This window comes from Phacochoerus africanus, chromosome 12 (genome assembly GCF_016906955.1).
Source record: "Phacochoerus africanus isolate WHEZ1 chromosome 12, ROS_Pafr_v1, whole genome shotgun sequence".
In the NCBI taxonomy this organism is placed as follows: Eukaryota; Metazoa; Chordata; class Mammalia; order Artiodactyla; family Suidae; genus Phacochoerus; species Phacochoerus africanus.
The window spans coordinates 53,527,732-53,549,616 of record NC_062555.1 but is presented as its reverse complement, the minus strand read 5'-3'; the positions used below and the strand labels follow the sequence as shown (position 1 = coordinate 53,549,616).

The window sequence follows — 21,885 nt, the reverse complement described above, 5'->3', positions numbered from 1 at the left end:
GTCGTCATTTGAGGTTGAAATGATTAGGATCCAGCAACTTACAGGTACCAAAGTTGACAAAGATGGAACAAGATCATCTGGGCCAGGCGATCAAAAGGATTGTTCAGGAATGACTAAGAGCGTGTGCCCGTGAGCATGCGGACCAAGCCTGCCATCAGTTCCAGGTTCTCTTAATCCTGCCTCATAACCCACTACGGTCCCACATCAGCTACCTCCACACACTATACCAATGGATTCCGACCAGGCTGCTCTGGTTTGATGCAGCTAAAAACAGGAAGAATATAATTCTGTACAGGGAAAGCCAATCACTAAGATCCAGAAAGAGTCTGAAATCCAAAGCCAACAAAGATCAAGAGCAGAGTGCTGCGGCCCAATGGGTTAAGAAGCCAATTATAGGAATTCCGTTGTGGTTCAGTGGAAACAAATCCGACTAGCATCCATGAGGACGCAGGTTCGATCCCTGGTCTCTCTCAGTGGATTAAGGATCCAGCATTGACAGGAGCTGTGGTCAAGGTCGCAGATGAGGCTTGGATCTGGTGTTGCTGTGGCTGTGACGTAGGCCAGCGGCTACAGCTCCAATTCGACCCCTAGCCTGGGAACCTCCATATGCCGCAGGTGTGGCCCTAAAAAGCCAAAAATAAGAAAAAAGAAAAAGAAAAAAAAAAGGGAACTACGTGCTAATATGGAATAAGTACTTAAGGAAACCAAGGGTGGCATTTACTGTTTTCATAGGTGCCCTTCGGCAAGTATTGTTTGTTAACCATTTCCAAATACTCTGATGGAAAGTTTAATAAGAAAATAGGCATCGTTACTTAAATCCTCTTGTGCTGACAGGGCTTACTACATATGATCAAAGGATCTAGTTGCTCTTTACAGAAATACACTTCTACATATAAGCCAAATGAAAAACTGAAGATGTTTAAACGCACATAATACGGATCATTTCCTATCAGGTTGCAAATAAAAGCATATTCACACACTGAACTTGATATGTGCATCTCCAGACTGGATAGAGATGTATAAATAAGTATTATTAGAAACAAACTACTTGCACTACAAAGGAGTGCTGGAAAGTTTCTAACCACCTGCGTCGTGAGTGGTCAGGCTCACCAGTTCTTGACCTCGGCCATTAGAATCACCCTGGAGCTTGAAAAAGAAAAAAAAAGAAACAGAAAGAAACAGGCCAGTGCCTCCGCCTCACCCCAGACTAATTTGAATTGGAATTTCCAGGGGTGATGCCTGGGCATCAGGATTTTTAAAAAGCTCCTCAGGTGATTCTAACACGTGAGTCAGACTGAAACTTCATTCTCTCTGAATTCTCACCTGAGGCTACGTCGCCACTGCAAAAAAAAAAAAAAAAAAAATTATCAGTGGTCTCAGACTCAAGTCTCACTTTTCAAAATGAAAAGCAAAAATGTTTTTAAAGAACATGCGGGCTGCCTGAGTTTTCTCCTCCTGCTGCAAGTCTGGACAGAGCCACAGTCTTTTGCATCCAGGTCTTATCGCTTGATCTTATTCCCTGCCTTCTTCCCTAAAGTAAAGGTGAAACTTTCTAAATAGAATTTAAACCTACATTTTACAGGCAATAAACCTTAAGTAAATCTACCCATTCAATACAAATTTCTTAAGTTGAAGGAAATTAAAGGAAAGTAATTTATTCGGTTGATCCTTTCAGCTCTCCTACAGCTTCGGTGTCGTTTACTGCCCTAATCTGCAAAGGTTCAGAAAAGAAAACAGGGGGACATAGTGGCATTTACTTAATAGATTCTAAAAAGGCTTCAGTCAAGGATTTAAATGGTTGCAATTTGTAGTTTGCCATTTCAGTTGTAAGGAGCTTAGGTAACAAAATAAATCATTACCGTTTCATATGCATAGTTTCTTAAGTGCTAACAAATTCTTCCTCTGAGGGAAGAATCTGTACAGAATGCAGTAACCTTTCGTTCTGAGCTCCTTATTTAGGAGAGGTTAACCTTTGCCAGGTTAATAAGAACACGGATTATCCTGGTGGTACAAGGTGAGTTAAATGCTTACTGGCTGGACCAAAATGTGTATTTTTTTTTTTCCTCCCCTTGGATAAGACCAAATCCAGCACACAGAATGAGATGCTGCTCTTCGGAAAGCCTTTCGCCCATTTTACTTTCATGTGATCTTGGGTGACTGATAGGTTTACGTGTTAAACTTTTTACGTCGGACCACATCACCGAATATCAAAATTTTACTAGAGTTCACTAAACCGCACCAAGTACGATTTCTGAACGCTGACCGTTCTGAAAACCTCTATAGAGAAAGAGAGGATGCAGTCAAGTGTGACTGTGCCACTTGCCTGCTCAAGGAGTAGTTTTTCCCTAACGAGGGGGAAGGCTCAATAAAAGGACATATTAATTTCTGTACCTGTGACAAGAAAGTTCTTTCTGCCCCTCAGTTGTGGAGACTGGCGAACACAGCCACTGTAACAGAGACCCAGACGTCCAGACCTCTATGCCGCGCTCCAGCTCTCGACAACAACACTGATGAAACAGCCGAGGCTTGGATCCTACTTTACTGAGTTCATTTCCATTTACCCTCTCCTCCTATTTCCAAAACAACTCTGTGAGATAGATATTAATACTCCAGGTACAGATGACACGTCTGCGGTTCAGCAAAGTCACACAAGCTAAGACAGGAGAAGCGGGGACTCTGACCCCAAGCTGCAAGCTCACGGCTCTTCTGCTCTTCAACTTGCCTAACAGGAGTGAGGCAAAAGTGGCACATAAATAAAAAAGACGAAATAGGAGGTGCCTCTGAGCTTCTCCGCCCTGAATATTAGGGAGAAAAGCCACGAGCGGAGCCTGAGGGCCCACATTTCTTATCAGCTGACGCTCTAGAATGTTCACCAGTGGAGCCTATGCTTCCTAAGGGAGTGTCCCAAAGTGTGTGGCTCCCCGACTGTCACACAGAGCCTTGAGGGGGGGACTTGGGTTGTGGAGATGCACACAAACCCCAAACTGAGCTCCTCAGGAGGGAGAAGGAGTCCTTCTCACCCCCATTCCTGATGCAAACCCCCTTGTTGATCCATATTAAGAAGATGAGCTGACAGCCTCTGCCCACCTTCGGGTATAAAGGTTTCAAAGTTTAATTAGCTGACATCTGTAAAGTACTGCGTGTCAGGGGTGAAGTACCCGGGACGCATGGACGGAAGTACTGAGTAGTATCCACAATAAAACATTTTGTTAGACTTGCTGGGGGGAATGGGTTGTAGAAAAAGCGCAGGACACAGATACACGAGAAGGCGCAGCAAGACAGCAAGGTGGGAAGCGGAAAGTAACCAGGGCACCTTGTGGGGCAGAGGAAATGAATCCAGCTAGTAGCCATGAGGATGCGGGTTCCATCCCTGACCTCGGTCAGGGATCTGGCGGTGCTGTGAGCTGTGGTGTAGGTCACAGACTGTGGCTCGGATCCCGCGTGGCTGTGGCTGTGGTGTAGGCTGGCAGCTGCAGCTCCGATTCGACCCCTAGCCTGGGAACTTCCATATGCTACAGGTACAGCCTTAAAAAGCAACAAAACAAAACAATGCAAACAAAAAACACAAGAAACATCCTGACTGAAGGTGTCACGGATGCAGGAAAACCCAGAGGGCTCCCCGCAGGCCTGCTGTTCCTACCTGCCTGTGCCTGCATCAGCTTCCGCATGGTCCTGAGCTCTTGGAGGATGGCCTGCAGCGTTGACTGGCAGCTACAAGTGCAGCAGTTGGAGCCAACTGACGAGTTCACCACTGGAAGTTCTCCTGAGCATGAAAGAAAAGAATGACAGATGCCAAGCAACAGCAAAAGCACAAAAAGGAAAGCAAGGAAAAAAAAAAAAAACCAACCACAAAGGGGGAAGGTACCCTGACAGGATTCTGAAGCATGTGCAGTTATTATGAAACCTGGCCTGAGGAAAACGTACCCAGGAATTTTCACAACCTGAATTTGAGAGGGCGGGGGATCTGACTTTACCTAATCATCCAGGCTTCTCTCCTGTCAGTGAGGTGTGTGCTGCATCGCCAGGGGTGGGGCTGGGTGAACGTGTGCCCACAATTCGTGGTCCCAGCAGGCCTCCCCACCCCCCCAACCCCCCTCCCCGTCATAGCAGTTCATCTCAGATCACAATGCATAAAAATGCACTCCAGACACACTCATGCTACTGCACAGAAAACGAGTTCTGAGAACCGCCTTGCCAAAAACAGAAACCACCAAAAACCCGGCTAGCTGTGTATGTCCTGAGAGTTCTAAGAGTTAAATGTTTCTAACTATGAAAAAAAAAATAGTTTTAGCATTAATCACAGTATTTCAAAAATTAAGAACTGTCAACACATTAAACTTGCAGGATACTCTCTGGGTGCAGTGTGTTTGGGTGGGGCAGAGCGGGGGCAGCAGGCGGCGTCCGGAATGATACATGTGAACTTGATGGGTCAGAGGGTGCTGGTGTGTGGGATTTTTCTCCAGCTTAATAAAGGAGATCATTCTACATCTTTTTTTCCATTCGATTTCTGCAGTTTTACTTTAGTCTCTTCTTCACTGTTTAAATTGAATATAGCTTTTCCTTCATAAAGCTATTCTATTCTCTTTCCCTTATATGTGAACAAATAGCTTCCTATTATTCCTGGATGAAAATGGGACATTTGGCAAATCCTTCTTTCGGTGCAGTTCCTCTAGCCTCAGTATCCAACTCTGTTACTTTCAAGTGGTCCAGGGTAAGAGACTGCGAGCACTGTCATAGGTGGGAGACGTTAGTTCTAAGGTTTTGGTCCAGTTATATCTTTTACTATCCATCAAATGTGATGGAGTAAATGCAACCTGTATAATTTGTGGGTATTATTGAAATATTCACCAGAGCCAAATCATGAAGTCCTCAAAGATAATGTCTGGAGTAGCACAATTACTTACATTCAAAGTTATGGCAACCTGAGATGTCACAAGTTTAAAACTGCAAATAATTCCAATGATATACCAAGGTTGTCATAGTTATACCTAACTTATTGCGATTGGAAAACAGGCAAGCAATCCACAAAAAAGATCTATTTTAAACAAATACGGGGGAATTTAGGTCTGCAACTTTTATCCTTAATGATATTTTCCAAAGTACGCCCAGCATCCTCGTTGTGTACTGGAAACAGAACATGGGTCACCCCACACTTACTGATATGGAGCTAACTTCATACCTACCTGAGGGCATCTTTATTTCTCTAGTCATCTCTTCTGTGGCAGAAGAGTTAGGAGGGCCTTATAGAATATTCCTAGTCACTATCCTAAGTCTATCTTTATCATTTTTTAAAGGGCAAAACCAACCCTTTTCAGCTTGTTATAAATCATTTTCTAATTTTAAAGGAACTGCCTTTTTATTTTTATGGAGGAGTCTTTAAAGAGCCATCTCCTTCTAACCTGGAAGCATGCCAGCCTGTGAATCTGATACTGGCTTATGTAATATTAAGAGAAGACACCCATATGTCTCTTGGGGTCCGGCCCTGTCTCATCTGCAATGGCTCAGGATGGCTTTTCATACCTCTGAATTGCTTACTGCAAACTGTGTTTAAAAAAATAAAATCACAACAGTTCTCTTTTTCTTGAAGGATGGGGAAAAAAAATCCATAACTTTTCAAGGAGACTGAAAATGCATTCTTCCTTTCTTCTTGGACTCTTTGTGAAAACTACAGATCTGCACATCTGCACATAATTTATAGAACAAGTAACATCCAATGTCACTGGAGGGAAAACGAACGTGAACAGAGAAATCAAGTTTTTCCTTACTCTTTGAAAAACAAAAATTTTGCCACTTGATTCTTTTTTCTTAATGATTAGGAATTTAAATGAAGGACCTTTTACTTTAAGGGAATAATTTTCAACCCGAGTGAAGCAAGTTATAAACTGTGCTTCATCTGGTTCAGTGTCTTGAATGTGAGGTTAAAGTGACACTGTCACTTGGGGCTGGGTCATTGCTCCTCCTGACGCTTCCCCGTAATGAAGAAAGCGCAGGGCTAAGCAAGGGGAAAGATTAATAACACGTCACGTGACCAGGCAGCCCCTTTTCGTGACAAAGGGGAGCCCTTATGCCATGACGTTCAGTCTTTTGTGACAATAATACCAGTATTACCAGCAAATGATGGCCTTAACTTCTCAGAGGGCTAAAATCTCTACCAAGAAATCGTCCCTTCTAACTGAGATGCTCCGGTTCTTCCTGCTTCTCCATTCTGGCTTTTTTAGACTCTTCTTTCCTGTCTTTCAAAGTATCTCAGCTAAGGCAGGTGATTCAGGGAGGGTTTCGTACTCTGAACTCACGGAACATGCTGAATATTTAGACAGAAAACACACTGGGACAACCGCCCCTAGAGCCTTCTGAGGGTCTGCTGCCGGCCATACCGTTGGCGCTCCCGGCGGTGGTGTGGGGCTGACTCTGGAAGGTTCTGGAGCGGGTGCCATACTGGCCCGAGAACTGCCCGCTTTGGGGTGGTAACTCATTCCACGTGCCCCGGGAAGTCGGGTGGAGGTTCTGCGGGGTCTCTGCGGAGTTCAGGCGCTGAGGCCAGATTGAATCCAAGTCCTGGGGTTCTTCTTTTAACTTCTCCCCCTCCTTGCCCACACGCTGATATATCCTGCCAGCACTGTCGTTCAGTAATCTTCTCATTCCTGTAATTTGTTTTTTAATTTCCATGCTTTCATCTCCTAATGGAAACAGGGCCAGAGATATCACTGTAAATTAGCAAAGAAAAAATAATCCACTACCAAAAAAACCCAAAAAAACCAAAAAACAAACCCCCCCCCCCCCCCCACAGCAATCCACCCCTTCTTCCTCCTTTGGAAATGGGGAAAAATTAGTGATTCCAGATGCAAGCTGCTCTTTTAAGATTCTCCTTTCCTCAGAGGATTATTATTATTTTTTGAAGCAAGGTATCTGTATTGCACTGAGGGTATGGAATAACTATTACTTAAAGAGGACTCTAAAACTGTACAGATACAAAATATTTTCTATAAATAATAACATTAGAGGATGCTGAGATCTATTAGGAGCTATTTCAAAATACTGTCTTCTTAAATTGTCATCAGCCAATATCTTTAAAAAATTAAGTAGATTTTTTTCCCCTCTCATCTGGGTATTAAAATAAAAGCCTCATGATAGCGTATATATTCATACAGTCACTCTACTAAATGCTTGAAATTTTAGCTATGAGAAAAGGAAAAGGCCCATGGTACGTTATCTATTCAGAAAAAAACACAGCTCTAGCAAATAAATCTGGCACATTTAATACAAGGATGTTTTAATGCACCTAGCATCACATTAGCCAGATTTCTCTGTAGCATCCATAACTGTACAATGAATGTAGGTATTCTGCATGGTCTAATTAGACATTTATCTAATTAATGTGTGAATGCATTACTAAAGGTAAGGGAACTTTTGTACACTGTTTTGAAATAAGTATCTTGCAGTTTTTAAATGATAGTAAAAGATTGTCTTTAATATTTACCACAAGCCAATGCAGAAGTAACACAGAGATTTCTAGGTTTACAGTACTGCTCTATGTGGGCATATGCCTGAGAGGAGAAATATTTTCATTTGTGACAAAACTCTTTTCACTTCAAACACCTGTGAACATGAAAATATAGAAACAGTAAATCATGTTCCAGGTTTCTGTGAGAATGAATGACCAAGCACAATTAAAGTAATGCAGAGCCAGCAAAATTTACAACTTTCTCTAGATGTCTGGGGAACAGGGTGTGTCTGGAAGAGGCCCCAGAGGAATTCTGAAAGATAAATCTACCAGCCATTGCTGCTGGTCTTAGTGTCAGCATCCAAACGTATCCTTTCCCTGCTAGGTTAACAGCACAGTTTGGGCAAGAAGCAGCTTCCTCCCTGCAGGGTTTTTATCCTTGATCTTCTAGATCAGGGGAGTCGCACGTGCATCCCAGGCTGCAGCACACTGATCCGAGTTGGCACTGCCGGGGGCGGCCGCCCCCCTCCCTCCCAGCTCCCTGGAGAGAGCTGCACCAGCCAAGCCAGGCGGAGGCGGGCACACTGCCTGGCTCTTGGGTCAGTGCCAGCCTATTCTCCACATGAACCCTGACACATCAGAGCAAAAGGGACACTCTCTTTTCAAAGGTCCCAGCTCTGCTCCAGAGATTGAATTCTATGATGAAGTGCTCTCTTTAGGGAGGAAAAAAAAAAAAAAAAGTCATGAGAATCCTGGAACTCTCTAAGGGCAAATCTGCTTTGTCATGACTGTAGTTTTACGGTCCTAGAACTTGGAGCTCTGAAAATTATGAGACTGAAACTACAATGTGAATTCTGCACGTGTTGTATTTGCAGGGTAGACCAGGACCCTAGGTGGAGGAAAGAAGGTGCAGGCATGAAGGGAGACTCTGGCCGTGGGCTGCCCCGGCAGCCTTCAGAAACACTTCCAAAACCAAAACCAAAACCAAAACCAAGCGCGGCAACAAATAGGACCATGAACCCAGGAGGAAGCAGCAAAGGGCAGGAATGGCCACAGAAAGCCCATAGGTGTGGGGAAGGTTGAAAATGGGCCAGCTGGGGGAGCTTCTCAGAGGAGACAGGCTGGGTGTGCCCAGAGGACAATGGTACGTGTATGAAGGGTCTCTGGGGAATTGAACTGTCCTTCTTTTAGCCCTGACCCGTGTGGCCTGGGAGTAGAGGTCCTGGACCCAGATCATACATGCAGGCAATGAGGGGCTCTGTAGAGAGAGGGGAAGGTTTCCATGTGCATTTGGGACAGATGGAGCGGAGGGTCAGGGATGAGACTTAACTAAAAGTGGGGACGACAGAAAAGCTGAGTGGCCCGCAATCCCCTGGGCTGGAGGGGGCTTGAGTGGCAGGCAAGCAGGAGAGCGGCAGAAGCTCAGACCCCAGATGCTGGTGTGGGTCAGGGGACAGGCCAGGCTGGTGCTCCCCAGACCTGGGCTCGCTTCCCAACTGTTCTGACTTGTTACTTGAGACCAGACAAGCCACCTGCTATTCTAAACTTTAGCTTCCTGAAACGTAAAATGAATTCTGAACCAGACCTTTCTTGGCATAACCCCAGGGGGACACAGAGCAGTGTAGGATGCAGGTTATTCCATTTCCAAGACGTCCACAGGGCATCTAATACCTCTAAAAGTCACATGTGTCCTTCTCAGAAAGAGTGGGCTTTCTGACTGCCATAGAGGAGCCCAAGTTCTCTGAATTTAAAAAAAAAAAAAATTGGGGAGTTCCCGTCGTGGCGCAGTGGTTAACGAATCCGACTAGGAACCATGAGGTTGCGGGTTCGGTCCCTGCCCTTGCTCAGTGGGTTAACGATCCGGTGTTGCCGTGAGCTGTGGTGTAGGTTGCAGACGCGGCTCGGATCCCACGTTGCTGTGGCTCTGGCCTAGGCCAGTGGCTACAGCTCTGATTCAACCCCTAGCCTGGGAACCTCCATATGCCGCGGGAGCGGCCCAAGAAATAGCAACAACAACAACAACAACAACAACAAAAAGACAAAAGACCAAAAAAAAAAAAATCGGAATTCTCGCTATGGTGCAACAGGATCGGCAGTGTCTCTGTAGGTCAGGATGCAGGTTTGATCCTTGGCCCGGCACAGTGGGTTAAAGGATCTGGCGTTCCCACAGCTGCGGCATAGGTCACAACTGTGGCTCAGATCTGATCCCTGGCCGGGGAACTACATATGTGGCGGGGCAGCCAAAAAAGAAGAAGAAAAAGTTGAGAAGTATTAAGAGAATGAGTTTGAAATGCGAGTTGACATCTCTGTCTTTCCAGTTCTAATCAGTCAATGTCTTCTCCATTTAAATGCCAGGAGAAGAAAGCTCTCTAAAGAAGCATAGTTCCACAAGGAAACCTGTGCACTCTCCCGATTCCTTTCCAAACTTAACGATGCCTTTACTTACATTCAACTCCAAGGGGCTGGATCTTTTGAGAAAAAAACAAATCTTACTAACATGGATCCATGCTGTGTGGCTGCCTTATAGTTAAAACAGCCTTAACTGAAATTGTTTTGAGCATTTACTAACTATACTTCATAGACAGGATCTATGAAAGACTGAAAGCTGGATTCCATCCTTTGCTAAACGGTAAGACTCTACTAGATCACTTGCCTTTACATAGAGAATTTCCATAATACAGGCAGAGTCTTAAGACACAGAAGTCACCATACAGGGTCTCCTTGAACTTGACCAGCAGAGAAAGTTAACATCACACCATACCTGATTCTTCACGGTTTGGGTTAATAAAAGAAAAAAAGATGGTCATGCCCAAATACACAGTAAGATGATGAACATAACTTGGTTATGTCCATTTCTATATGCTGTCTTTTCACAAAGACCCACAGAGAACAATCACCATATCTTTGCCCTAAATGATACCCTTCATTTGCCCTAAAAATGAACTAGTGTTGACAGACAGCAGGCATTCCAGACACCTTTCTTAAGTCAATGAAAGAAGTGTCATGTTAAAACCAGAATGAAGTCCAGTAGAACTGGTATAAACAAACAATATATCAATAGGACGGAGTGGAAAAACACAAGAAATATATTATTCAATAAACATTTATCAAGCATCTGCCAGGCCCCAGAGAATCAAAGATCATCTCGTAAAAATGAAAGGTACCCCTCTCCCCAAATCTCTCAGCATCTTTTACCAAATCCCTTTATAGAGGTTGGTTGTTCTGAAATATGGTCCTGATTTTCCCCATCCTGTTAACCCTACACCGCTTTTAACCCTGTCTCCAGAATCCAGCTCCAAGTCTGCTCCTCTCTGAGGACGCTGCCTCGCTGCAGCCCCTGGGGCCGGGGAGGACGGCTCCCTAGACATCACTCTTCCGGCCCCAGGCAGAAGCTCACTGTGCCACTTGCTGTACCACCTCCCACCTCCCAGGCTGCTTCCTAAGAGTGGTCTGTGTCCTGGGAGTTTCAGGCTTATAAAGAGAAGTGGCAGGTGAAGAAGTTGAAACACAGAGTGAGGTCATCCCACTAAGAGCCTTGAGTGTCAGATTAAGGAAGAATAACTCTGCCCTGGAAATACAGGGTGATTACTCTGGGTAATTTAAAATTCATGATCTCAAGAGACTTCCTGCTGTGATGTAGCGAGTTAAGGATCCGGCCTTGTTTCTGTGGCAGTTCAGGTTGCTGCTGAGGCGTGAGTTTGATCCTGGGCCTGGTGCACTGGGTTAAGGAACTGGGATTGCCACAGCTGTGGTGTAGGTTGCAGCTGTGGCTCAGATTCAATCCCTGGCATTTCCAATAGGCCATGGATGCAGATGAAGATAAAATAAAATTCATGATCTCTCTTAACATAAAGATGGTAAATAATTAGATCTGTCTTGTAGAAAAACAAATCTGGGAAAGCCCTGGTGAAAGCGGTGTGGGAGAGGAAACCAGCTAGAGGCTACATGCGTGATGGAGGCGTCATGGGTACCAGGACGGAGGGGATGGGACCAAGATGGAGAGAGAAGTTTCACCAGTTAGACTTGGTGATTCACTGGATGCGGGGATGGAGCTTGGGATGTGAAGGAGAATCAAAGGCAACTTCAAGGTTTCTCGCTGGGGACTAAATGGATGCTAATACCAGTCAGAGAATTAGAAGGTTGCAGGGAAGTGGGGATACATGAGGCTAGTTTTTTTTTTTATTAAAGTCGATTTACAGTGTTGTGCCAATTTCTGCTGTACAGCAAGGTGACCCAGTCATTCATACAGATACATTATTTTTCTTATATTATCTTCCATTATGGTCTATGCAAAGAGACTGGATCTAGTTCCCTGTCTGTACAGGAGGACCTCCCCGCCTATCCATTCTACATGTAATAGTTTGCATCTACTAACCCCAAACTCCCCCCACCCCTTGGCAACACAAGTCTGTTCTCCATGTCTGTGAGTCTCTCTGTGTTCTGTAGATAGGTTCGTCTGCACCACATTTTAGATTCCACGTATAAGTGATGTCATATGTTCTCTGTCTTTCTCTGATTTACTTCACTAGTATGAGGATCTCTACTTGCATCCATGTTGCTGTGAATGGCATTATTTCGTTCTTTTTTATGGCTGAGTAGTAGTCCATTGTATAAATGTGCCACATCTTCTTAATCCATTCCTCTGACAGAGGACATTTAGGTTGCTGCCATGTCTTGTCTTGGCTATTGCAAATAATGCTGCAATGAACATTAGGGAGCATGTATCTTTTTGAATTATAGTTTTGTCTGAATAGACGCCCAGGAGTGGGATTGCTGGATCATATGGTAGTTCTACTTTTAGTTTTCTGCGGAAACTCCATACTGTTTTCCATAGTGGTTGTACCAATTTATATTTCCACCAAGGGTGTAGAAGGGTTCCCTTTTCCCCACACCCTCTCTAGCATGTGTTATTTATAGACTTAATGACAGCTATTCTGACCCGTGTGAGGTGGTACCTCCTCGTAGTTTTGATTTGCATTTCTCTAATAATTAAGTGATGTTGAACATCTTTCATGAGGCTAGTTTTTTTTTTCTTTTTTTGGGGGGAAGCCTTACCCACAGCATATGGAAGTTCCCAGGCTAGGGGTCTAATTGGAGCTACAGCTGCCAGCCCATGCCACAGCCACAGGAACACCACATCCGAGACTCATCTGCAACCTCCACTGCGGCACCAGATCCTTAACCCACTGAGCGGGGCCAGGGATTGAACCCAATTCCTCATGGATACTAGTCAGGTTCTTCACCCCCTGAGCCACAACTGGAACTCCTCATGAGGCTAGTTTTGACAAAGAAAATTTAGAAATTCAGCAGGCACCAGGGAAAACGGGGAACATGAAGCTGACGATGCAGCGGTATTCCTCACTATTCCCGGGCAGTAGTAGCTGCTGTTACCACCAATGGGAACTGGCCTCTGGACTGAGGCAGCCCTGAGGTTCACTGACGATATGGAGATACCAGGTTTCCTATTGACGTGACATGTCGGGAGCTCAGAACCCTCATCTCAACAGTAAAGGAGCTCCAACTTCACTTGTTTCCAGGCTGGGAAAGTGAGTCCACCTGCTCCTCCTGGACTCCCTGGCCCATGGCAGCAGCAGTCACCGTGGTCACAACTGCGTCACTCCACCTCCTCATGCTCCCTGACCCTCCATCATTCCACCCCCAGGTGCCACTTGCTCACTCACCTCGACAGAAGGACTGACAGGGCACCGAGGGACAGTCCTCCACTAGCCGGTACGGGTTGGCTATTATTAAAGTATCATGGCCAGTTTCATACCCTTTCGAGAGGATGTTGAGAAACTCGAGAAAATCATGCAAAAGTCAACAAAAAAGATGAAAGGACAAGGAAAGGTTAAAGAAGTTGGGTGGTTCTGCAGAGAAGATAAGTGGCTATTGATAGAATCGATATAATCATCTTCAAATGTACTACAGGTTATTTCGAACACTGTTTTTTATCAACTAGGAAAAGGTGGACTTAAATTTTCAGCTTCCAGGCAGGAGGGGGAGCAGCATATGGCCTGACCCTGCCAGGCTCTGAGGAAACTAGAAAGAGAGAAGCGTCTGAGAAGGTGTGCAGAAGTGACAGTAAACACGCTTTTCTGTCTGGGATAGGGAAAACGTTCTGGAAATGGTGGAGATGGCGGAACATCTCTGTGAATATATTTTTAATTTTTTTCCTTCTTCTCTTTTTTTAAGGGCTGCAGGTGCAGCAAACAGAAGTTCCCAGGCTAGGGGTCAAATCAGAGCTACAGCTGCTGGCCTACACCACAGCCACAGCAATGCAGGATCCGAGCCTCGTCTACAACCTATGCTGGAGCTCTCAGCAATACCAGATCCTTAACCCCCAGAGCAAGGCCAGGGATTGAACCAGCATGCTCATGGATACTAGGCCGTTTTGTTACCCCTGAGCCACAGCAGGAACTCCTGAATATACCTATTAAAAAATCTTTTAAAATTTCTTGCATTTTCAGGGAATGACATGATAAACAGAAAAAAGTTGAGTTTATTAATGAGAATCACAAAGACGACCAGGATTTGTCCTGAATGGTGCAACTCTCTCCTTTTGGATGCTAGAAGTTGGCAGAGCCCTGTTGCAGGAAAGGGTGAACTAGGACCCGTCAAATGATGGCAGTAAGACAGGGAACAGGAAGGAGGAGGCAGGGGCCATCTGGCCAGGGCCGCAGCCCCTCCAGCACAGCGCTCCGCGAGCGAGCCCACAGGCCCAGGGTCTGGAGCAGACCCTGCTCGGAGAGGCCTGGGGGCCGGCACCGTCCTTCCAAACCCATATTGACTTGCAGATGCTATCAAGGTCCCAATTAGCCGTCCCCAGAGACAACAGCCATGTTGACAGGGGACAGTGCAAGACTGAGAGTCTAACCGACCCTTCTAACAAGAATGCTCTGAAAAGCATTAGCTTCTAGAATGGAGCCATGGTTGCCAGGTGAGCCCTTTGCTCCGATGCAGTCCGAAGTGGGAACCTGCCCCCCCTCAAAATTAAGAGGAGCCAAGAGAATGTGCCAGAACCTGCATTCCTGAAACAGTCCTTGGGGTCCATTCAAGAACACAACAGAGTCTAAATGCCACTGAGAAGGAAGGAGGTGAAGACGTGGCTGCAGAATCATTTAACCGGGTGAACCAAATGCTGTGATTAGGAGAAGGTCACCCCACGTGTGTGGCCTCGTGTTGCAGGACCCTGTTCAACTGAAGTTTACGGGTGGAAAATAATTAAGCGGCCCAAGGATACATGGTGTTTTCACTGAAAGGACAACTAGGTTTCTTTCCAATCTATTTAGATAGCATCAGGCTCATTCATCCATTCAATAAATATTTATTGTTCCACTACTAAATATGAGATTCTGTGGGGCCAAAGAAAGGAAAAGAAATGAAAGATCGAGTCGCTCTCCTCCTGGAGTTTGCAGCCCAACATGGGACGCGAATGGACCCACAGCGATTCTAAGGACACGGGTCTCTCTCCTGGAGCGCGGGCAGGCTCAAGCCGCCTGGGCCCCCCGCAGCCAGGCCGGGAGGCTGAACTCTCCTTAGCCAATGCTGAGGAAGTGAAGCCAGGCTGGTCCCAAGACAGAATGCCATGGATCCTGGCTGGAAAATGGGCTTCCAAGCAGAAAGGGCAAAAGGGGCTTGAGACGAGTAAGAAGGGCCAAGGGAGCAGAGAACTACCAGGAAATGAACAAGATGGGCTGTCATGCTGCTTCTCAAATGCACCCCTTAAAGAAATGCCTACAGATAGAGAATAAACAGCTATGAGATGTTGGGGGGGGCAGAGTCCTAAAAGGGGATTAAGGAACAATTTTCTTTGATGACTTCATTTTTATGTTAAAACATAAATGTGGAAGTCCCATTTTGACTCAGTGGGTTAAGAACCTGACTAGTATACATGAGGATGTGGGTTCAACCCCTAGCCTCCCTCACTGGGTTAAGGATCTGGCATCACCACAAGCTGTGGTGTAGGCTGCAGACACAGCTCAGATCCTGCATTGCTGTGGCTGTGGTGTAGGCCGGCAGCTGTAGCTCCAGTTTGACCCCTAGCCTGGGAACTGCCATATGCCACAGGTGTGGCCATAAAACAGAAAAATAAAAAATGAAACAATACATCCAAATATACTTTGCTACCCGCCCACCAAGGTGTGCAGATTCCCGTAGCCTGGGAACAGCACTGGGCCCCTTGGTTCCCCATCTCGGAACCACTGGAGATGGCAGGGGCTACCACTGCTTTTAAATGCACCCCCAGCTACATGCCCTACGGCCACATTTCCAGTGCGACCGGACAGACTAAACCAAGAGAACACAGATACATGCTTTGGACAGAGCCTAAATTATGAGTGTTTGAGGAGGCGAGAGGAAGAGCTCATTTTAAACTGGGAGGGTTATGGGTGACTTCACGAAGACAAGACTTAGGCTGGTCAGAAACAGATGGGCAGCACTGCCACGGGCGCGCTGGGGGAGACAGAAGAGGAAGGGCACTGCACACAGTGCCGTGGCGGAGAAAGACAAAGCGGGCAGTGGCAAATAAGCCGATGCGCTGGACTGAATGGGCACTGGATGGGCAAAGCATAAAACACAAGGATCTGGATGTTTTTACTTCATCCTGAAAGTGATGGGACATCCATGAAGAGAGGGATGTGACATGGCTGGAACTACCCAACTCAGAGCTTATCTATTTTTCTCTCCCCGCAAAGTTCTCATGACACGGAAAATTATATTTTATAATAAATACAACAGGGCTACCCGATCGAATGTTCCTGCATCAGACATGGACTGTAACCCCAGCCACCATGAAGTGGGTAGGTCGGAGGCCACCCTTTCAAGTAAAGTCCGGGAATAATTAAGCCAAAGTGTTAAAGTCCCAAGTACAGGGGAGAGGTCTTACAAAGCCATGAGGATGACAGATATGAACAATGGAAAATGGGCACAGACATGAACACGCAATTCACAAGAGGAATAGTCTACATCTCTTAATATCCCTAATTAGTAATGTGAAGAAAATTAAATCATGTGAAATTCTCTATTAATTTGGCAAAAACTATAGACTGATAACGCCTGGAGTTCCCATCGTGGCTCAGGAGAAACAAATCTGACGAGCACCCATGAGGACCCAAGTTTGATCCCTGGCCTCACTCAGTGGGTTAAGGATCTGGTGTTGCCGTGAGCTGTGGTGTAGGTCACAGATGTGGCTTGGATCTGGCGTTGCTGTGTGGCTGAGGCGTGGGCCAGGGGCTACAGCTCCAATTTAACCCCTAGCCTGGGAACCTCTATATGCTACGAGGGCGGCCCTAAAAAGACGCAAAACAAAAGCAAAAACAAAAAAACAAAGATTGATAAAGCCCTGTTTTGACCAAGTTGTAGGGTTATGGTTACTCTCATATACTGTTGATAGGGGACCTTTTTAGAGGGAATCTGGCAATTCCACTCATGGGCATTTATCCCACAGAAACGTTCAGACGAGGACCCATGACTCGAGCACAAGGACAGTCACGGTCACATCACTTCACTGTGAGACACTGGGGACAACTCAGACGTCGATCAGCGAACGTCAGGTAAGTGATTACGGCACAGTGGGACAATGAGATTACTGTGTATCTTCACATGTCTGCAAAGAGTGAAATGGGCCTTTTTCTAGCCATTTGGAAGTGGGTACAGGGTAAACGATTAAACTCCACGACGGCTGAGACCACGGTTATTTCCTTGACTACTGGAGAATCGGGGGCCCGACCACCTGCCTCCACCTAGGCCCTCAACCCGAGTGAAACCAACAGAGATTTGGTGATGCCAAAAATGTTATACAACATTTTACAGGATAACTCCATTTTCCTTTTTTTTTTTTTTTAAACAAGTGGCAGCACCTGAGGCCCGTGGAACTTCCTGAGCCAGGGATGGAGCCACAGCCACTGCAGAAGCAACGCCGTGTAGTTATGCTGTGAGCCCCAAGGAAAGTCCCATTTTCCTTTTGTGTAACACACACACATGTGTATTCTACCCACACTCTACTGTTGATAGGGGAGAGTGTGACTGGGATGGGATTCTTTTACTTTACACCTTATTTTCAACTTTATAAATGACAACTTAAAAAAATGGGTTTGAAATGAATCTGTATTACTTTTTTCTAAGAGAAAAATAATCGAGGAGAATCATGTAAGGTGGACTATAAGGCGTCTGGTAGTGGCAGCTCTGGACATAAATATCTCCTCTAAGTCACCCAGGAAAGATGGGGCTGGGCAGGAATGGGTGGCCAGAGACGGCAGCTAGAGAAAGTCAAGAAAGGAGGGGCTGCGGGCAGGTGTCTTTTGAAACCCCTGGGGTTCAGGCCGAAGATGACTTTCTCTTGAAGCTCATTACAAGCCATATGTTTTTTAAAAATTTAATTGGAGTATAGTGGATTCACAATGTTGTGTTAGTTGTAGGTGTACAGCAAAGTCAATCAGTTTTACACACACACACACACACACACATCGATTCTTTTCCCATTTAGGTTATTACAGAATATTGAATAGCGTTCCCTGGGCTGTAGAGGATCCTTGTTGATTAGCTACTTTATACAGAGCAGTGTGTACATGCGTTAATCCCAAACTCCTAAGGTACCTCTCCCCCACACCCTTCCCCTTTGGTAACCATAAACTTGACTGCGGAATCTGTGAGTCTGTTTCTGTTTTGTAAATAAGTTCATTTGTATAACTTCTTAAAGATTCCACATTTACGTGATATGTATTTGTCTTTCTCTATCCGACGTACTTCACTTAGTATGATCATCTCCAAGTCCATCCATGTTGCTGCAAATGGCACTATTTTGTTCTTTTTTCGAAAAGCCGTGTACTTTTTAAAGGAATCTGGAAGTACTTAGGGGGGACGTGTCAGTCACTGTTTACAGAGCACTCACTGTGGACCAGGCCCTCTGGCCTGCATGCTGCCTACACTTCATCCTGGTCACAAGCTGAAAGGGTCGGCTCTTGATGATGACCTCTTACCCAGGAGAAAACAGACTGACTTTAGAGATCAGAGATCTACCATGGTCCAAGGCCTGTGAGCTCCACTGCTCTGCTGAAACCTCGGGGAACTGAGCAGCTGAATAGCAGGAAGGGCTCCATTCACAGCACACCTGTGCTGCTGGCATCCAGGAAGCTGTTGTGACCTGCGCTGGGCGCTCTTTGGACTAGTTAGCACCTTAACCATCTACTTATGCTGACAGACATGATGAAGACAATGACACCTCTGGACGAAACAATCTTTACAGAGTCCAGCTTGGTGGTGCTGTTTCAAGTTAAGAAGAAAAAGGCTCAAACATGTCCTTTAAATTCAAGACATGGTTCATGTGAATTCTGTTAGTCCCATAAAAGCCAAATATTAAAACTTGGAAAAAGTAGAATAAGAATTTGTGTTCAGGGAGTTCCCGTCGTGGCGCAGTGGTTCACGAATCCGACTAGGAACCATGAGGTTGCGGGTTCGGTCCCTGCCCTTGCTCAGTGGGTTAAGGATCCGGCGTTGCCGTGAGCTGTGGTGTAGGTTGCAGACGCGGCTCGGATCCCGCGTTGCTGTGGCTCTGGCGTAGGCCGGTGGCTATAGCTCTGATTGGACCCTAGCCTGGGAACCTCCATATGCCGAGGGAGCGGCCCAAGAAATAGCAAAAAAAAAAAAAAGAATTTGTGTTCATAATTCCGTGGGACACAGAGCAAGTCTTTGAAGGCTGATGATACACACAGGAAAAATATAACAAAATGGGAGATCAAGGGCTGCTTCCATATTCCTGCAGTGGCAGAACCAATTGCCTTCATTCAGTAAGAGATAAAATGTCCATAATTTACTGTCTGGAAAGAGACAATCCTTTTCAATGTAACCCGAAATGTTGATCTCCTGCTCCACTGTAGAGAACACTCTAAAAGAATGCATTACAAAGAGCACATCCCACCACAGAGATATCAGTTTACGTATCTATACTGTGGGTCAGTTAGGATGAAAAAGATTAAGGACTGGCAGTATTTAAATTTTTTTGTCTTTTTGTCTTTCTAGAGCTGCACCCATGGCATATGTAGGTTCCCAGGCTAGGGGTCCGATTGGATCTGTAGCCACTGGCCAACACCACAGCCACAGCAACGCGGGATCCGAGCTGCATCTGCAACCTACACCACAGCTCATGGCAACGCTGTGTCCTTAACCCACTGAGCGAGGCCAGGGATCAAACCCTCGTCCTCATGGATGCTGGTTGGGTTCATTAATCACTGAGCCATCACGGGAACTCCTTAAATTTTTTTAATGCTAAAAGTATTCCAACTCAAATACACGTGCTGTTGTGCAGTTCATCGTAAATAAGGATGAGGAAAAATAGATCACACTCACAGCACCTTTCCTTCCGAGGATCTCTAGGAACTCTGCTAACTCTGGGCCCAGAGGCACCTGGAGGCGGGCAGCGGCAGCCTTCCCCGCGGGAGGCCAAGGGGAATCTCTGGGGCTGAGACAACCAAGGCCTACATCAGCAGCTGCCAAATTTCTTTGACTGTGGTTCACAGAAAGAAAACCAGAGTTTCATGAATTTATCCTTCCTGCCTGCAAGACAGTCTGATGCTTTCTATTCTATCCTACTTCTCTTATTATTTCTTCTTTTTACAGCCATACCTGCAGCATACGGAAGGTGCCAGGCCAGGGGTCGAATCCAACTATGCCACAGCCACAGCAAGCCAGATATGAGCCGCATCTGTGACCTACGCCACAGCTTGCGCCAACCCCAGGTCCTTAACCCACTGAGCGAGGCAAAGGATCAAACCTACATCCTCATGGATACTATGTCAGGTTCTGGACCTGCTGATCCACAACGAGAACCCCTGCTTCTCTTATTATTACTGTTATTGTTGTTGTTGTTGTAGTTGATATTGGTTACCATCTGCTAAAATGACTTCAAGATCCACTTCCAGGTCTAAGCCACTGCCTCAAACACACAAGTTTCCTGGGACCCTGGCCCAGGCAGGCGTCTCTTCCTTTCTGCACACTTCCTGGATCCCCCAGCCTCTCTCTGGCTCCAGCGACCATCTGTATGGAAGGACCCTGGCCCTGGTCCCACTTGGGGGCTCCAGACCCACACCTCCAAATGCCCACTGGATGGCCCCACTTGGACATTCCAAAAGCAACCTGAAAATCATGTCCAAAAGTGTATCTTATGATGACTCTTCCCGAGCCTTAATAAATAGCACCAATCCAGCTATCCAAGCCAGAAACCTGGGCCTCCTCTCCTTTCCCCTCCCTCTCACAGCCAATCAATCACCAAGTCCTCCTGATGATAACTTCTGGGTTCTCTTGAATCCTTCCACTGCTCTCCAACTCCCCCTCCCATTATCACTTGATGGGGCTAAGGCCAAAAGCCCACAGTGCAGCTCCTCCCCCTTCCCAGTCCCCTCCCCAAGCCAGCGTGACCTTTCAGAAATGTAAACCCCATCATGTGACCCGCCTCCTTGCTTGGTGCGATGCTGGGGGCGGTCCAGGCCCTGTCCCCCAGCCTTGGCTCCTGTGTCTCCCCTCGTTCTCAGTGGTGGCTCTGACTATACGTGACAGTCACCTGGACACCTTTTACAAAATACCAGAGCCCAGGCCTCACTTTAGGACAATTAGATCCAAATCTCATTAGTGACTACTGGACGCATGCGCCGCCTCCCCCCTCCACCCCATTTTCTTCTCAAGGGTCCAACCCCTTAATCCCCCAGGTAAGGCCTGAGTTCTTAGGATCCTTAACTCCCTCCATCACAACCCAGTGGGCTGTCAAGTTGCCTAGCCTGGCACCAGTGGCTACTCAACAGAGACCCACTAGATGGATACAAGAATGGGTTAATCCTAGTATCAAATAAGCTGGGAAACTACCATTGAGGGAAGCTGGAAAAAGAAAAAACAACAACAACAACAAAAAAAACCCAAAAGCACTACTGATGTACAAGGTGTCAGCCAAGATCTGTGACATGGTGACAGAAATTCTCATTTCCGAGGAGTGTGTGGGGTTGGCAAGCAGAGGCTAATTGGTGCCTATATTCAAGTGTGCCTTAGGAAAGCTTTTCTAAAGGAATATATCCTCAGAGTTTTCCTGGTTCATCAAAGACGCCAGACTAGGAGTCCTTTCCCCCGTTTCACAAGGGATCAGACCAAGTTGCCCCAAAGGACCAAAGGCAACCAGAGGAAGGTGGACCAGTGAGCACGCACAGTCCCTGCTGCCCTCCCCACCCGGCGCAGTTAAACAGTGGGGCGCGAACGCATAGAGGCGTTCCGGAGCTAACCTTCTCCCGGCACCTGCTTCTCAGCTGTATTTCACACGATGCTTATTAAGGCACCCATTAAAGTCTTGCTAGTAATTGAAAAAATTATATATGTGCAAGGAGAATGAGTTAATGTTCACAGAGGCACCTTTACTTTTCCATCTCCTGGCTTCTTATTTTCAGGTGCCTTAACCTTGCATTTTTGTG

General features: G+C 46.1%; 1 protein-coding gene across 7 annotated transcripts in view; it reads right to left on the bottom strand.

Moving 5' to 3' along the window:
- BEND7 (BEN domain containing 7) overlaps positions 1 to 21,885 on the bottom strand; it is an 86,907-nt gene that overhangs the window by 52,075 nt on the left and 12,947 nt on the right. For all 7 annotated transcript variants that reach the window (XM_047755594.1, XM_047755588.1, XM_047755593.1 and 4 more), the window contains 2 exons: positions 6,375 to 6,677; positions 3,641 to 3,763 (listed from right to left, as the gene is read on the bottom strand). In XM_047755594.1, the coding sequence (XP_047611550.1) occupies positions 3,641 to 3,763; positions 6,375 to 6,677 (426 nt within the window). The remainder of the gene's footprint in view (positions 1 to 3,640; positions 3,764 to 6,374; positions 6,678 to 21,885) is intronic.